We start from the raw sequence: 18,887 nt of genomic DNA, 5'->3' as shown, positions 1-18,887 counted from the left end.
TGACTGAGTCAAAGTATATAATGCTGAAAAAAATGTATGTTGCAGAAATTATTAAATGCATAACCAGATCACTTGTGATCAAATATCAGCCACACCTGTCTTGAGCCATTAAATTCCTTTTGCTCTTGGCTCCATTCCCATCTTGAATTTATTTCAGACACTTAAGTCTTCTTTTTTTTTTGTTGCCACCTTGCTATTTGGAAATAGTGCAGTGTTTTTGCTGAAGTTTTCATCATCTCTTTACTTTCTCTCTCATTGACTTTTCACCTTGTGCTTTGATTTAGTTCCCAAGCTAATCAAAATCAGTAAGACTCTTCTGTTAGCTAATAAAGTTGATGTTTTATGTTTATATGGCAGTAAGACTGACATGTGGCTGATTCAGTCAAAAATTAACCAAAAGGATCTTTATATCATTATTTTCTTGAGTCCTTTTTATGCATTGTGCAGATGCCATGAAAGGAATTTGTATGCACCAAAGATGACAGGTAAGGTCATTGATGCAAAGGCACAAAACTGATTAAACCTTGTGAATGGCCTGCATTTGGAGCAAGGTAGAAGCCTATTGATTCTGGGCTTAAAAGGTCATGGATCAAGGTTACTGTGGCAGAAAAATGTAAAACAAATTTGTTTAAAACTTTCAGTTCGTAATCATGTGCCTTCACCAGAATTTGTTGATAGCTTTCACTTTGGGTAAGAAGGAATCCTGTTGAAATTATTTCAAAAGTCAGTGGTTAAGGTTTCTGTGATTGAAAGAAGAAAAATGGATTTTGCACAATAACTTTTGCTGAAGAATAAGTTCCTTAACCAAACATTCAGGATTTCTTTTACTGGGGGGAGGGGAAGAAGAAACCTTTAGATTTGGTTGTCTAAAAAGCCAGTGGTCATGAATATAGTCAGTATAATAAGAAAATACTGGTTTCTGGACATCAAGTTTAGCTAGAGATAAAATAAATTGCAACTTCTTAGTCAACAACCTCCAGAATTCATGCCATTGTAGTGCATACATAGTGTACTGTTAAGCATAGAATGTAATATTGACATTATTGTTGTTAATACATTTCAAGATAGTGTCTTATAGTGTACCCATAATTTATTGGCAAAGGGAGCTTTATATAACTCAGCCTTTTTTGTTTTATCTTGGGTAAAATGTTATATACACAATCTGATTCTGATTGCATGGCTTATGATTACCCTCATTACATCATCTCTACCCTTTATTTAAAAAAGCATAGGGGATTTAATTAAAGCATTTGGAATATTATTAAAAAAGCATATGAGACTTTGTGTCCATCTGTCCATTAGCACAGCCAAACCACTGGATGGATCTCACAAATTTTTGTGTTGTTTCTGTTTGAACATCTGTGGGATGCAAGTCATCACCCCTGGGTTCCCTAGGATGGGGTTAGAGGTCAAATGTACAAAAATTGCAATTACAGTGACATTTTATTTTAACCCAATTTTACATCAATGCAGTCATAGCATAAAGATGAATCATATATTTGACAGATTTTGTATTATTACCACCAAATCACTGTCAGGCTGGTGGGGATGAGTATATGGTAGGATCATGTGGGATGGGTTGAATGTGAAGTAAATATTGGAGGGAATTTGTGAGTTATTGCTCTAATGGTAGTTATAATTTGATCTTGGAGAGGCCTGTCTAAAACAGCAGGTTAAATGCCAGACTGACTTTTCTTTTTTTATTTATGAGAACATGCAAGCTCAACCATTTTCAAGAATTTTGAATAAATACCTGTAAAAAAAATAAGGACTGTTCCATTAAAACATACATAGGACCCAGTGAAGGCACTTTTAAAGTGGGGAACTCACCCATAGAATTTCGAATTTTCTTATCATTTTAATATAAAACCTATGAAATCAAAGTACAGGCATATATTTTTTTAAAACTGCCTTTCCCGGGTAGCATGTATGTTTAAATGGAACAGCCCTAAAGTACATGGATATGCTGCCATACATTATCTTTTTCCCAGACATGTCATCCATTTCTGTCTTTAAATTTTTGGAGGCTGGGTTTTTTAAATATCTGTAAACATCTGGGATTCTGCCATGCTTAATCTTTTTCAAACAAAATGTAATATATTTATATACAACCCAAGCCCAGTAAGAGTAATAGACATTTTTTTTCTTTTTCAAAGGTTATCAGTGCAAGTATGGAACTGTATATTCACTGTTACTTGCTGTATATGCTCATGATGGATTAATTATATATATATATATATATATATATATATATATATATATATATATATATATATATATATATATATATATATATATATATATATATATATATATGCCAATCATGGGACTTGTGTTTCAGTTTGGTTTTTTCATTGCAGATGCCAGTTTGGAATGGGAAACATTAGAGCAATACTTCCTATGGCAGCTCATCACAGCCCATAACATCCCTGTAGAACACATAATGCCAATATTACCAAAGCTGGAATTCACAAGTAATTCTCTCCATCCTCTCTCTCTCTCTCTCTCTCTTGCTCAAGGTCACACTTTGTTTTAGATAATAACATTTTTTGTCTGTCTCTATGGATCCAAATCTTGCTATAAGTACAAAGTTCATAAGCAGTAAATATTATTAACAATAGACTATAACAGTAACCTCAGTTTGAAAATTTAGGTAGTTTATGAGACGGACGTGTTGGTCAAAATTAAGGTAACTATGACTGAAAGAAGAACAACCAATTTTGCATAATGACTTAAATTCAAGAAATGCACTTAAGCTATGGAAGAGACATATCATTTTTGGGGTCAGTATTTCAAAGATCATGGTCATTATTGTCCAAGAAAAATTGGTTTCACAGAATAAATTGCATTCTTGTAAGTTCATTGACCAACCTCTGTGGATGACTTGTACTTAAGGTAATACAGAAATGTATAGATTTCTGTGATCTGAAGAAAAATCTAGTTTCTGCACATTAAGTTTAGTTTAAAATGCATACCTTCACTAAAGATTGTGGTCATTGAGATCTCTTGGTTTAGAATCTCCCAAGTCACTCATACCCTGCTAGTGCCCACAGAGTACTGTTAAACATAGTATGCAGGAATATAATGTACAGTTCACTGTACTCTTGTTTTTATATTCTTTTGAATCATGAACTGTACTATGACGTACATAGATACGTCAGGGTCACGCTACCAGGCAAAGTGGGTGACTAAGTCACCTTAAAATATGTAAAATTTGCCTTCTTCTTTTAGGAAAGTGAAAATGACTTTGCCCTGTGATTTATTTTTAGAGGAGCATTGAATGACCATCCTTTATTAGATGCTCGCTCGCCTTGGCCAGGTTAGTTCCAGTGTTGTTATAGCTCAAGGCTTCAATCCATCAAATATTTGGTGCTGACATCAGTTGCGCAGACAAACAAACTCTTGCACATTAACAGGCATGTGTTTTGATAGCTGATTGACCATTAACCATTTCCTGAGTGCGTTAGCAACTATTACTGCCCAATTTCTACATGTTATCCTTTGAAGATAAAAATGTACAAACCTGTGTTTTGAAACTTAAAACTTTTGTAAATAGCAGTTTCTTTTTTAAGAATAGAATTGGTGACATGAATATTTTAACTTCCACGTGTACATTATTTTCTTCGTAAAAGTCAGTTTAGAACTGTAACAAACTTCTCCAGGGGAAATAATGGTAGACATCGTTGTATCGGGGAAGTACCACTTTATTAGACTGTCTCTTTTTGCAAACCATTGGGCAAATATATTCAGATAAAATATACAATTCATAGAAAGCAGAGTCTAAATATTACATTATTGAAGATCTAGCTTTAAGTGCTATTATGTAGATCAGAAACATACGGGACAGTGCTACGTTGTGGAATTCGAGACACGGTCAAAGGATGTATTCGGAGTTCACTCTCTTATGAAAAAACTAAGAAAAAACAGCAAAGCTAATGCTATTTAACCAATGCCTAGTTATACCAATTATGTAGACAAATAATAAAACCTTATATTTTCAATCCTATCAATGGACTTTGTAACAAAGCTATAAAGTGAGTGTTTACATTAAGAAAACCCCTCTTCCTAAAAAAAAGATGCACCTGCATGTTGGCTGTATCAGTTCGGTTGAAAAAAGGGTTTAGTTCAGTCATATACTGACTTTAATTCTTCATTGTGTTGTCCATGAACAATTGTGATAAAGTTTTACAGAGAAATTTGGATGAACAGAATGATCTGAAAAAACATGTGCATTTGCTCTCATGTACATGGCGCAGAGGTTGTTTCAAACAAGCTTTGAAATCTTTTATTGTGAACATTTAGACAGTTGAAAGAAAAATTCTTGATTAAGGATAGTTAATTAAGTATGTGTAATAACTTGCAATTACAATATTCTGATCTAGTAACTCAGTTAAAATTCATTACAATGTATTGCTCCTGTTCTCTTTTTAATCATATTGCCAAAATACACTGCATATTAATATGATAGTTTTTAAACATGTACCAAATGTGTTTATAATTTAGACAGAACTCAGAAAATGTTCTTGCAAATAAAGTTTTGCTTAAAACCAATGTTAATTGCAAATATGGATACTGGGAAATAAAGGAAATCTTCAAATAAGAGAATGAAAACAACACACACACTTATCTATCTATCTATCTATCTATCTATCTATATATATATATATATATATATATATATATATATATATATATATATATATATATATATATATATATGTATGTATGTATTTTGGTCGGTCGGTCAATGGATCTGTCAGTATATCTATCTATCTATTGTTTTTTCATTCGTTCATTCATTCATCTTGCTTTGCTTCCACTTCTCCCTGTTCTGTCCAAAAGGAGAAGTCACTTCTCACTAAATTTCAAGTCTAGCTCGACCCCTAAATACATACATACATACACACACACATACACACACACACACATGATTAATTACAGAAAGGAAACAGAAGCTGGAAATTAAATAGATACAAATTTATTCTAATTGGATAGGAATAGAACAATCATTCAAAGCACATATATCATTCTCCTGTTCCCAAAATAACCAAACTTTGAATTAAATTCTGAAGTACGATGATGTTCAAATACTGTTTTCATGTTAAATGTTTGTTTTATTCACAGTGGAATGTTAACCAATGATGTGCTTGAATTTTTAATGTACCAGAGATAATGTTAAATCGGTTACAATATCTCAAATGCATCACATATTAAATGTCTTTTATTTTTATTACCATCTTTCATTATGGAGAAGCAAGACATAGCAGTCAGTCTTTCAAAAGATGTGACTGATGTATCTGTAGTTTAAGGTTTTGCCTAAGGTTTTGCCATAAGTTTTAACTCCACTGGTCATAGACCAGAAGAGCTTATGGGATGGCATGTTGTCCCTCTTCTGTTGTCTGTGTGTCTAATAGCACAAGTTTGTTATCACTACTGCTCCTAAACTACTTGGAGGATTGCCATGAAGCTTCACATACACATTCATCCCAGGGTTTAGTAATGAAAATGATGCTACTCAAACATCCAGATATGACCACCGCAGCAGCCATCTTAAAAATCTAGTCATTGTTACTCCACTGAACAAAATGTTACATTAAAATGGGTTTTTACCAGAAGACTTCTTAAGATGTCAAGTTGATCTGAAATGAAAATGGTGCTGTCTGGACATCCTGTATGGCCAGCAGTGGCCATTTTGAAACTCTTGTTATTGCAAGCATTTGGTTTTCACTGAAAGACTTCATATGATGTCTAGTTGGCCCTAAATGAAAACGGTGTTATTCTGATTGCCAATATATTTGCCATGGCAGCCATTTAAAAAAATCTTCTTGTTACCACTGTTTCTAAATGAAGCCATATTGACGGGGCTTTACCAGAAGACTTATTATGCTGTCTGGCTGATAGTAAGAGTAAATGGTGCGAAATGGTCATTAAATATGGACATTATATTGGCTGTCTTGAAAATCTTGTTGTCAGTGTTCCACCCGGGTCATATCAACCTTGGGTTTCACCAATGGACATTTTTTGCTGTCTACTTTGCCCTTAATGAACATGGTTCCAAACTAACGTCCAATATGGCCACTGTGGCAGCCATCTTGAAAATCTTGAAATCACATCTCTTTCTAAAATAGAAAGTTACACCAACATGGGATTTTCTTCATGGTGTGTAGTTGGTTCAAAGAGAAAATAGTGCAGATCTAAAATCAAATAAGGTTGACATGATAGTCATCTTGAAAATATTGTTTAATCCTAATGCTTCTAGATGATTGGTCATGTCAGCAAGGGATTTTCACCAAAAGACTTACGATATCAAGTCAGTTCTAACTGAAAATGGTGCATATGTGACAGCCAATGTAGCCACCATGATATCCATCTTGAAACTTGTCCTCACAAACAGAAAGTCATCTCGACATGGGGTTTTCACCTTTACACTTTTTATGATATCTAGTTGGTCCTGAATTAAATTGGTGACAATCTTTTATCCAGTGTAGATACTACAGTGGCCATTTTCAAAATCTTTTCATTATTCCTCCTCATTGAATGATTATACCAAATGACTTCTAGCTGATCATGAATGAAAATATGGCTAATCTGACATCCACTATAGGCACCACAGAGGCCACTTTGAAAGTCTTGTTATTACTGAAGAATATAGGGTATGGTTTCAACACTCTGCAAGAATAAGAAATGATCTTATTTTGGATTCCTTTTAGTTCTTTTCAGATGGTAGGGCATCATTTGCTTCATTGGGCTCTTGTTTATAACCTGCTATTTCCAAAACCCTGTTGATAAGCTTCTCAACATACTTAACATCAATCATTATGAATCTAAGAAAGTTCATTCTCCAGCTTGTGCCTTCTTTTGATCTTTGAGTCAATGTCAAACTCAAAGAAAATTTATGTTCCGGTTTTGGTTAAAGTTTGTTATGTTCGTTTATATTACTTACACACCTTGATGGATTTTCTATATACTTGGGATGAATCTTTAGAAAGCTAGGACAGTTTAATGATATGCATGCTTGCCTCTTTGACCTTGTGATCAAGGTCACAGTCACAGAAAATTTGTGTCAAGGTTTTGTGTACATTTTCTTCCTGTTTATTCATAGGTTTTGTTAGTACACTCAAGGAATTATCATGAAGCTAAGACAATCTGTTCTATGACATTCTCGCTCAACCTTTTTATCCAGGAGTCAAGTTCACAGATTGTATGGCTATACTTTGATCAATGGCTGGATATGAAGGCCCTGTCTTGTAACTCTAGAGCAGGGGTCTCAAACTCAAACCAACCAGAGGGCCTCATGAGGGCATTTTCGATGGTCCAAGGGCCACACCACCTTTTTCATCTGTCATGACACCTTGTGACACCGATCATTTTGTGGGCCATATGATACGGCTTGGCAGGCCACATGTTTGAGACTCCTGCTCTATATCATGATGGAATATAGCAGATTATAATTGTAGAAATTAATGATACACATTCTTTTAACTTTACAGCACATGCTGAGGCTCTCACAAGCATCCTTTGCCTCCTGAAGCAAGAAAGGTAATCTATATTCTAAAACTCATATTTGAGAGTGTTCAAGGCAGGGGTTTAGTTTAAATATATTTTATTGCCAAAAAATACTATAGTTGCAGTTTGAAGGGAAAGAAGTTCATAAAAAGATTTCTCGTGGCTAGATAATACAATGGCATTATGAGTAGAAAGTAAAAAATAATACAATAAATACTAGATACAGTGGGTCAAGACGTTGTAAAGGAAAGATGGGAGGAGAGATTGTTATGAAAGGGGGAAGTGTTACTCAGATTGTTGATGCATTTATAAGTCTTTCTTGCATGCTGTAAATAGGTATTCCAGCTCTACACATGAAAAAACATAGAGGATATTGTTTGGCAAATATCAACTAACATACCAGTAAAAAAAACAATTTTGAAAGTAAATCAAGCAAGTACTTGCACGTCAAGGATAAATATGTAAAATTAATATCATCATTTTCATTGTAATCATTACCATCATCATCTACAGAATATGTAAACAAGAATTCAGATGATATTTGTAAACAAAACAGAAAAGTTATATTTGCACATTAAAAGTACAAATACATGCATTATCTTTTTTTAATCAGTGTTGACAATGACACTTTTTTATTGTCATTTTATAGTAGAGTATCATGCATACATACACTCAAACATGCACACACACATATATATACATGCATGTGTTAAAAAATTCCACTCATTCACTTGGCTTTTATGAGTTGTGACTGAAGAAGGGCAACTCGTTTTTTTAGGATGCTTGTCCAGTTTGACAAGCCACATTTTAAGCAGATTGACTATTATGTACAGTGTAGGATGAGTAAAATTGATACAAGACAAAAAAAAGTTAAAAGTTCCCTTGCAGGAAAAGTAACCAACTGAAACTTGTTCCAGCCTAGCATATGTAAATCAATTGGATTGACTCATGGCAGTTGTTGTAATACATTGGTTCCAACCCAAAAGTCGCGACCCAAATCAAGGTTGTGAGGACCTTCTGGAGGGCAGCAGAGGGTTGCCATGATTACTTTTTTGAGGGTGGCAAAACTTATCAAAATGTGGAAATGGAGTCTTGAGGATCAGAAAAAATATTTTGTTCAGTCATGGCCCAAAAATGTTGGGAACCACTGTTGTAATAGAAGAGCCTGGTGATGGGTAGTAATGCTTACTCATAAACTTAATATGATATGAAAACGGCATGATCTGGAAGACTAATTAATTTCTGAGATTAACACAGTATAGATTTAAAAATTACTGCATTTGTATCGTCATCATTCTAGAAGAATATTATGGTAAAAATTTCCATATGTGAAATATACAGGTATTTTATCAGAAGAATTGTTAACTTTTTGCTTAAAGACACTGATGATAGACTGGATAATAATTTTTATTGCATTAAAAGTGGGATTAAATGAAGTTTAATACAAACACTAATACAAACACTTCTACTTTGTAAGGAAACAAGATGATCTTTATGTCTCTAGAGTTAACTAACTGACATTATTTTGGAACTATGTTATTAATGACTTTTTTAAAAAGTGTTGAGAGATTTCTGGTTGATCAGGAGATTTACAGTGAAAATTGCAAGGCAGCTTGGACATTTGCGTGTATGGTTAGTTGACATTTAAGACACGTGCATATTAAGATACATGCATATCAAGACATGCATATTAAGATACATGCATATCAAGACACATACATATTAAGACACATACATATCAAGACACATACATATTAAGACATACATATTAAGACACATGCATATTAAGACATACATATTAAGACACATGCATATTAAGACACATGCATATTGAGATACATGCATCTTAATACACATGTATATTAAGACACATGCATATTAAGACATGCATATTGAGATACATGCATCTTAAGACATGCATATTGAGATACATGCATATTAAGATAAATGCATATTGAGATACATGCATATTAAGATAAATGCATATTAAGACATGCATATTAAGACACATGTATATTAAGATACATGCAAATTAAGATACATGCATATTAAGATAACTGAGTCAGAAATAATCATTTATTCTAGTACGTAGAGTGGGCTGACTTCTTGAGACAGCTGTTAACAAAATTGCAAAGAACATTTTGGGTTTTTTTTCTTAGTGAAGCGGCATTCTTTTGCAAAATAACTGTTGGGCTGTGTTATGTCATTTGTTAAGCAAAATGCCATAAATGGATTCATCTTTCACAACAATATTGTAATCTTCTGCTCAACAATTGTGAATTTGTATATTCATGCAAAAGTCAACAAAATGAAGTTTGCAAAAATGATAATTTCACAAATTCCAAATGGTTTCCCAACATTTCAGGCTAAGCAAACCTTTTGTTAAGAGAGAAAAAATATACAAAATAAACTTTTAACACAAAATCTGTGAAAAATTCTTGACTCCTACATGTTAGAATCACTGGGGGCTACAACAAGAGATAGCAATACAAGTTGTGCAGAATAATAGATGAGCAGGTTTTTGCGTCTGTCACGTAAATGAACCAGGCATTATCACTCCTTCTGACCTAATTCTAAGCTTGATACACCCAGCTTAACTTCTGTTGACTAGGAAAGACAGATTATGTATCATAAAAGCTTTGATTATTTTGGTATTTGAATATCTAAGGTAAAGTTTTCTCCTCACTTTGCAGTCCAACGTCTGATATGCTTCGTCCAATTTTGTGCAGAGAGTGCAAGCATGTTGACTTATTTACTGTGTCAATACTAAAGTACTGGGCTCAGGAGTATGAAGACAAACTTGCAGATCTAGTACAGGCCCAGCTGACCAAAAGTTCTGGGGCAGGCAACACACCCAAGAAACGACAAAAGTAAGTAATGAAAAAAAGCAAGTAGAAAGTTCATGGATGTGTGTATAAAAATGCTTATGTGTACAGAAGACTGACCATTGTTGTTTTTATTGATGAAAATTAAAGTAATGCTAGCATCTTATCCACAGTCCACTAATTTAAAAGGTATCCTTAAAAACTGGTTGAATTTTTTAAAAATTGGTTTTATGCTTGAAAAGTTCTTGAATTTACCAAAGCTTCAATGAATCCTAAAGAATACAAAGTTAAAGCTAAAAAAATGTAACACTTTTAATTGAAGATTTTTGTTATTTACACATTCTGTAGAAAGTAATGAATAATTTTAAAGTATGCAATAAAATTGGGTTGATCAAATGAAGCAGGAGAAAATTAAGTCTATAAGTATATAAACATATCTCAGCAGAAGTAGTAACAAGGAAAATAATCATGTGATCATGTGTTATCTTCATCTGGCAGAACATTAAAAAACACAAGTGTGAGAACTATTGACAGTAGTATGTAGTTCCAGCTTAACTCAGCTGATTTCATCCCCACTGACATTTTGCTGCTCACACCATGATGTGACCTGAATTGAGTAAAGAAATTACCAGCTTAAGCCACACTGAATTTGCCATGATTGCAAAAGATTGCTATGAAACATGTTGTTGTAGGGTTTGACGCCATTTTTCAGCACAAGATAGGCTATACATGGCGGCCAGTATAAATGGTGGAGGAAGAACCCGGGAAACCCCCGGAAAGAACCACTGACCCACGAGAAGCTACTGGCAAGCTTTCTCACATAACCACATTAGCCGAATCCGAGACTCGAACTCACGCAGACAGAGGGGAGATGGCAGTGATCCGTAACGGTGAGCGCTTTAGACCACTCGGCCACTTGGGGCCCCTATGAAACATGATACACACATTCACCACATGGACTAATTGGTCCTAAATGAAAATGGTACCATACAAGATGGCAGCCACATTGGTTATATTCAAAACCTTGTTATCACTACTCCTCGTGATTGGATGGTCATATCTAGATGGAGTTTTCACTAAAAGACTTCTTATGATGACTAGTTGGTCCTAAATGAAAATAGTGCCACTTGCACATCCAGTATGGCTGCCACAGTGACCATCTTGAAAATCTTTTTATCACTACTTGGTCATATCAACGATTGTACTGAATGACTTCTTATGATCTCCAGGTGGTCCTAAATGAAAATCGTGCTGTTCAGACATTCAGTATGGCCACCACAATGGCCATCTTGTAAATCTTGTTATGATTGCAACATGAATGAATGGTCATACCACCATGGGTTTTGACTAAAAGTAACAAAAATGGTGCTGATATGACTTCCATTATGGCCGCAACAGTGGGTATCTTGAAAATCTTGACCTTCATCTATTGTATATTATCTGACAAATCTTTCATCTTCTCTCCAAAACTGTTCAGTTCATTATCCATTGTATATCATCTGACATTTTCATCTTCTTTCCAAAACAGTCCAGTCCTTCATCCATTATATAACATCTGATAACATTTTCATCTTCTCTCCAAAACAGTTATTATATAACATTTGTCAACACTTTCATCTTCTTTCCAAAACTGTCTAGTCCTTCATCTTTTGTATATTATTTAGCAACACTTTTATCTTATTTCCAAAACTGCTGAGAAGAATTCAGACAATTTGACAGATGGCACCCTGGTATCAGTATCTGAGTACAATTCAGACAATTTAACAGATGGCACCCTGGTATCAGTCTCTGAGTACAATTCTGACAATTTGACAGATGGCACTCTGGTATCAGTATCTGAGTACAATTCAGACAGTTTGACAGATGGCACCCTGGTATCGGTCTCTGAGTACAATTCAGACAGTTTGACAGATGGCACCCTGGTATCAGTCTCTGAGTACAATTCTGACAATTTGACAGATGGTACCCTGGTATTAGTCTCTGACAGATTTATACAAATTATACTGATCCACCATTATGTATGGCCACCATTACTAAAGTTAAATAAAACCTTTAAACAATAACTTATAAAAATCCACTCAACAGAATTTGACCAAATTTGACAGAAAAAGCATCTTTAACATTAAGGGTTAATTTAAACAAACATGATACCCAGGGAAGGCACTTTTTTTCAAAATATGTGTCAGAGTGTTCTGATTAATCAAAGAATTTGTATGAAAATAATCAAAAAATATAAATTGCTTCTATGGGTAACTATTCTAAATTGAATGTGCCTTTCCTGGGTCCATATATGTTTCTTTTGAACAGCCCTGAAAAAAGGGTTTCCACAGAATAAGATTAGTTCTACACAACGTCCATGAATAAAACATTCAGTTTTAGGTAGGTCATAGTTTCCTTTATTAACCTCTTTACCAAAATACCTAATCCAATCTTTGCAAGTCAGTTGTCATAAATCCACATCAGTTACCATTGATGTCAGATGGTGTATATCATCTGTCCTTGGCAATTGAAGATGACACATATTCTGTTTCTTGGTATTGGAAAAACTTTAAGGATAGTGTGACTGACAATGAGGATAATGATTCTGAGAGTCAAATCATTAGTGCTTAGAAGTGATATTATAGCAGTTAATGACTCCCTGTTTATACTTACAAGTAATATCTGACATGCTTACAGGACAAGCAGTAAGAAGGATTATCCCTCCATTGACCAGATTCTGGGTCATCTGGATCACATGAGACAAGTCTGTCGCAACATCTCCTGTAAGTATAACTGATACATAGAGTGTTCAGTAATGATTAAATGGCAAATATTGTATTTCTTTACATTTTAGGAGGGGGGAAATATGCCAGTTAAAACATAATCATTCATTATCTGTGGAAAATTCTAGGCTAATCCAAGCATTATAGTGTATTCAGGGCTGATCCCAGTTCAAGTAGAATTGGTGTTAGGCTGATCCTAGCTCAAGTAAAATCTGTGCTAGGCTGATCCCAGCATTATTGTGTATTCTGGACTGGTCCCAGCTCAAGGATAATTGGTGCTAGGCTGATCCCAGCATTAAAATGGAATCTGGGCTGATCCCAGCTTCTGTAGACTGTGCTAGGCTGATCCCAGCATTACATTGTATTCTGGGCTGATCCTGCCTAGTGTCTGTACTCAGCACTAAGAGGTTAGTGTTAGGACTGGTTGGCCTGGTGTCAGGATAATGTGACTGGATGGGACATCATGCTACATGTCTGCGCCATGATGCCGAAGTGCTAGACATCACTTTAACTGCCACACTGCAGACATCATAGCGATATGACTGGAAAATTGTTAAAGCGACGTTAAAAATCTTAGTCACTCACTCACTCACTGGGCTCATCCCAGCTCAAGTAGAATTGGTGCTAGGCTGATCCCAGCTCAGGTGCTAGGCTGATCCCAGCTCAAGTAAAATCTGTGCTAGGCTGATCCCAGCATTATTGTTTCTTCTGGGCTGATCCCAGCTTAAGTAGAATTGGTGCTAGGCTGATCCCAGCTCAAGCAAAATATGTGCTAGGCTGATCCCAGCATTCAAATGTATTCTGGGCTGATCCCAGCTTAAGTAGACTGTATGCTAGGCTGATCCTACCATGCTAATGTATTCTGGGCTGATCCCATCTTCACTAAATCTATGCTAGGTTGATCCCTGCATAAGAGTGTATTCTGGTTTGAACCCACATTCATGGAATAGAGCTAGGCTGATCCCAGCATGAAGAAAATATTCTTATATTTTCCTATTTAAAACTATGTTTCCAGCTTATAATAACAGTTTGTCAGGGTTGGCATGTCTGAAATGTATGTACACAACTGTTCCTGAGCAGAAAGAAGACGGTTAGGGTGAACTCTGATGTAGCGCTTATAACATGACGAAGACCATCGTCCTAAAGTCCTAATTAGATGGTCCTCCATACCAACTACAGCTGCAGTTGTGGCTGCTTGAATACAGAATGAATGACCAGAAAAGTTGCGCTCATCATAGCCCATGCGTGCCAGCAGGAGCTCTAAGTACGACAGAAAATGTTTCCCTACTAAATGGACAGCCTTGGAATCAACAAATAAAGAAGCATTTGTCCCATGACCGCCGGTCAAAGCACCTTGTCGCCATTGACTCGAATATTGCTCCATACAGGACATGGGGCACAACTGTGAGTTCTGAAAGAATGAAATCTTGACACCAGCACAAAATGTGTTTATTTTTTAAGATGGCATGGTCAGTAAAAAAATAGATTTGTCTCGAATCCTCTGATATTGCTTGAAGAAATGCTCTGCAGTGATCAAACTTTGAATTCAACACATCACAAGAATTAAAAAAAAAAATTAAAAGATGCCACCAGACACATGTTCTACAACAACAATCCAGAAATGTTTTATATTTCATGCCACTGAACGACAGTGGAAAAATGATGTAAGATGGCCACGCCTTCAATGAACCCATATGAAGTGCTCTCCAATAAACCTAAATGAAGAGCAGTGCCCCCCATGAGGTAAGGAAGAGTGGTTCCATAAGCATTCCAATAGTTGTAAATAGTGATGCAGTGCATGGACAGGGTGACACGTAGGCAAAAGGGGTACCCTTGGAGTGTTTGTAATGTGTAAACTCGACAACTAAACCAACGTTACTGATCTGAACCCAAGAGAACTGAAGTTGGGTTTACGCAACCAATTATTTCCACTAACTGCAAGAATGCATGAAGTGCAAGGAGAAGCATAGACTTAAATAGAGCCACATGGATGGCATTGTGAATGAATCTATGCAGGACTAGAACACGTTTTTGTAGAATACATTTATCAATGGTAGTCTGCAACAAATGTTTGTGAAGTGTTTGCAGACGTTTTTGAATAAGAAAGGAATTAATTGGATCAGGGATATTGTTCAGTGTCTGTAAATAGCCAATAGCCAAGACATAGATATGGTAGATACCTCATAGTGTTTTTCAAAAAGATATGAAATGAAAATTGACAAACTGGTACTTAAAAAAAAGAGATAGTGCTGTGGAGTTTTAAAGTGGTTGAAAAAATTGACATAGTGTTTCCAGCTGCGCCTGTAAGCTTCCATGGAACATGGAGAAAGAGCACTTTTTACCAAAATGGACAATTTTATTATTACTCCCAGTCGTTAATGTCGGTAGTTCCAGGACCTGTACTGGAATTTCCTCTGCAAAAGATGAGAGCTGTAGGAATCTGCACCTTCTTGAATTTGTTGGCAGATTCTGATGCACTGTCTCCATCAATGGCAAGGATTCTGCCTTGTATAGTGTGACTGTCACTGAAGGGATGGAAGTTGTCTTCCCTTAGCGCTGCATTGTTGTCCATGACGGGGACATCTGGTGGCAATGATTCTGCATGCCCTAAAGAATAGCATGTCAGATTGCGATGTGCTTCCCTCGTGCCACTATTCCTGGAGGCATCAAGGAGTGAAACACTTTCAGATAACAAGGCCAGAGTATTCTGCAATGCCACCACTATCCTTGACAATTGGGTCACCATCAAAATATTAGCATGTGTTGAAGGCACTTCCAGTAGCGCATGGGCAACATTGTCTGTTCCAAAAACTGTTTGATTATCATAAACATTGTTGCTGCTACATTCCCTGACCAAAGGAATTTATGAGATTTTGTTAATCCTGGGCTGAAATGAATGCCTCGAATAGAAAGTTCTTGTCTAAATTTGGCATAGACCAATTCTCCAGTAATGTCCCATTATAACTGGCTGTTGATGGCGAGCAAGAGGGTCAACTCGACTGTTATGGCACGAAATCAGGAATATGAGCAAAAAAGTCTGTTTGCATGATATGGAAACCAGATCCAATCACAAATCCATAAGAAAAGTTTGATGCGGAGACTCAAATCTATTGTCAGTACCTTTGAAAAGCCAAAGAGGTGAACTCTATGTTCATCGTCTGTAGCTTTGAAAAATCAGAGAAGTGACTGTTAGCATGGTACTCTATATGATCATGCAATGTTATGTCAGATTATCTAATTTGGTTGGCTCTTTCAGTTCTGCTGCCAATGTCAACCAATATAAATAGTTCTGCTCATGCCCCTCCCATGTGATCCTCCAATAAGCCCCATGATGACAGCAATGCTGGCAATGTGTACCTACAATAATTCAAGATCCTCAAGTTGTGCATAAACTAAAATTTAGTAAATTATCATTTTGATAGGTTTGGTTAGATAGCTTTGCCAGTATTGCCATACTGAAGTGTAAAAAATACTTATTTTTATATGTTATGTATTATGCATTATTTATAGCATTTAATATTTTCAATAGCATTGCTTGCAGTTTATTTGAAGTATTTTGTGTTTAGGTAGTTTGTCATTAAAAAGAACAACACAATAATATTAATAACACAGTATGCTTTCCCCCAGAAACACTTATAAAATTATTTACTATAAGAGCAAAGAAACCCACAATTTTGAAGAAGAAAAAACCCTGAGAGATTAAGCTGTTGATCCAGGCTGATTAGTTTTGGAAATCAGACCTGCAACCATCGGGCCATGGAGCCAGTTCCATAACCACTGAGTGAGCTCCCTTGGGTAGGAATCCCTGTTTTCCAAATTATGATTGGGGGGGGGGGGGGTAATGACAGACTAAGGTATCCATGCTAACTGCACAGATTAACTCCCATTGTAATGCCAAGTTGATACACTGTAAGGTGGGTTTATGAACAGTTTCTTAGTGCCAAGTTCCCAATTGCAGAGAGATATGCAGTAACAACACTAGTGATATACATTTCTTGACCTTTTTATGCCAAGAAAAAGAAAGTGATCATATATATATATATATATATATATATATATATATATATATATATATATATATGGTCAAGGGAAAAAAATAAATTACACAAATATTAATGGACAAGACAGCAACTGTGTGCTCCAAGGTCTTCATTCCCACTACAGGTTCAAAATATGTCTGAATCTGCATACTCAAGCTGACATTTAAGCTGCCATGTGAGTGACTTCATGTTTACTTTGGTGTCTTGTTAGGTTTTACAGATTCATAGAAAAATATTACCACAAAAATAAATGAGTCTATTTCATTAATTGAAGTAAATATGATCCTATTGCAGTTCTGAACCATGAGAGCATTCAGCATGCACTGCAGCAGGTTCAACAGACAGCCAGTGATTCCCAGAAAACCAAGTAAGTCAGCCATGGAAAATCAGATGAATAGAACCAAACAGTTTTCTTCATTCTGAGAAAAATTAAAACTGTGCCTTTTAGAAAACTTGAGTTATATTGGTAAATCCATCTTAGTAAGAAGCAAGAGATTTTTCCACAATGGTGGTCATCGTTGTCAAAATTTGTTTTTTTTGTTTTTTTAAATTTGCTAATATTTCCTAAAGCCCAAAGGTCATATGGAGAGGGATGTTACATGTGGGCAAGGCTATATATTTTGGATTTTCTTTTTTACCATTTTCTGTATTTCATTGGATATCTTCAGAGATTTAATAAATTCTTCAAATCACTGATTTAAAATCCCAGGAAAAAATAACTCATCCGGAGAGAAAATAGGACTACTGATTTCAAGTCCCAACTAACAATAATCCATCTGGAGAGGTAGTAGGATTCCTAATTTAAAGTCCCAACAAACAGTAATCATCTGGAGAGACCATATGACCCCTGATTTGAAGTCCAGTGAACAATAATCCATTAGGAGAGGCAGTAGAACTCCTACTTTAAAGTCCCAACAAACAGTAATCATCTGGAGAGACCACAGTACCCCTGATTTGAAGTCCCAACAAACAATAATCCATCTAGAGCGACAGTAGGACTCTCTCCTATTTCTATAATTTAATCACTGGCAGAACTGTCATTTTTCACAGATCACAAACATTTAACTTACAAATAAATGAATCTATTGTTGAATAGAAACAATAAAATTCATTTCGGCAATTTTGTCTACAGATACAGTGACCTTCTTGCCCTAGCTGATGATATTGAAGACATGAAGACAACACGAGTTCTACGAGGTTTGCCAGGCAGGAAAGCAGCAGCAGCAGCAGCAGCAATGGCTGCCAACTCCTCTTCTTCCTCCTCAGTGAATCTGAAACGCAGTAAAAAACTGGTGATAGATGACAGTGAGAGTGAATCCGACAGTAGTGAGGTATGGAAGCAATTTATTTAAGTCGTGTATGAAGATTACCTGACAAACTAGGGTACTTGTACATTTTTGTGTGAATATATTTTACTGTTTTAGATCATGTAACAGGATAGACCTGAATGGATGCCTGGATCGAATGACAACACAACACAATGTGATGAAAGATGATAATTTATATAAAATGAATTAATAAAAATAATATATATATATATATATATATATATATATATATATATATATATATATATATATATAACAAATACAGTGATTCTTTCACACTCCAAACATACGTCTCATTCAAATACTCATCCAAACATTCTCAAATAGGAAAACTAAAAATGATTCAAATGAAAGTGAGATTCAGATAATCTCCTGGAATGTAAGTGAGATTCACATAATCTCATGTAATCAAAAATAAAGATTCTC

General features: G+C 35.4%; 1 protein-coding gene across 4 annotated transcripts in view; it reads left to right on the top strand.

The window, feature by feature from the left end:
- The window catches only part of LOC149801597 (integrator complex subunit 3-like), a 129,839-nt gene that overhangs the window by 91,532 nt on the left and 19,420 nt on the right, over positions 1-18,887 (top strand). For all 4 annotated transcript variants that reach the window (XR_016420693.1, XR_016420692.1, XM_089955853.1 and 1 more), the window contains exons 25-30: positions 2,361-2,474; positions 7,491-7,539; positions 10,200-10,376; positions 13,008-13,093; positions 17,428-17,500; positions 18,266-18,464. Coding sequence is in view for 2 of the 4 variants with exons in the window: in XM_089955853.1 (XP_089811979.1) it covers positions 2,361-2,474; positions 7,491-7,539; positions 10,200-10,376; positions 13,008-13,093; positions 17,428-17,500; positions 18,266-18,464 (698 nt within the window). In the remaining 2 variants the exon portion in view is untranslated. The remainder of the gene's footprint in view (positions 1-2,360; positions 2,475-7,490; positions 7,540-10,199; positions 10,377-13,007; positions 13,094-17,427; positions 17,501-18,265; positions 18,465-18,887) is intronic.

This window comes from Sinohyriopsis cumingii, chromosome 4, assembly GCF_028554795.1.
Source record: "Sinohyriopsis cumingii isolate HCF-2022 chromosome 4, ASM2855479v2, whole genome shotgun sequence".
NCBI classification, from domain to species: Eukaryota; Metazoa; Mollusca; class Bivalvia; order Unionida; family Unionidae; genus Sinohyriopsis; species Sinohyriopsis cumingii.
The sequence above is the reverse complement of the archived record's forward strand: the minus strand, read 5'-3'. Positions and strand labels throughout refer to the sequence as shown.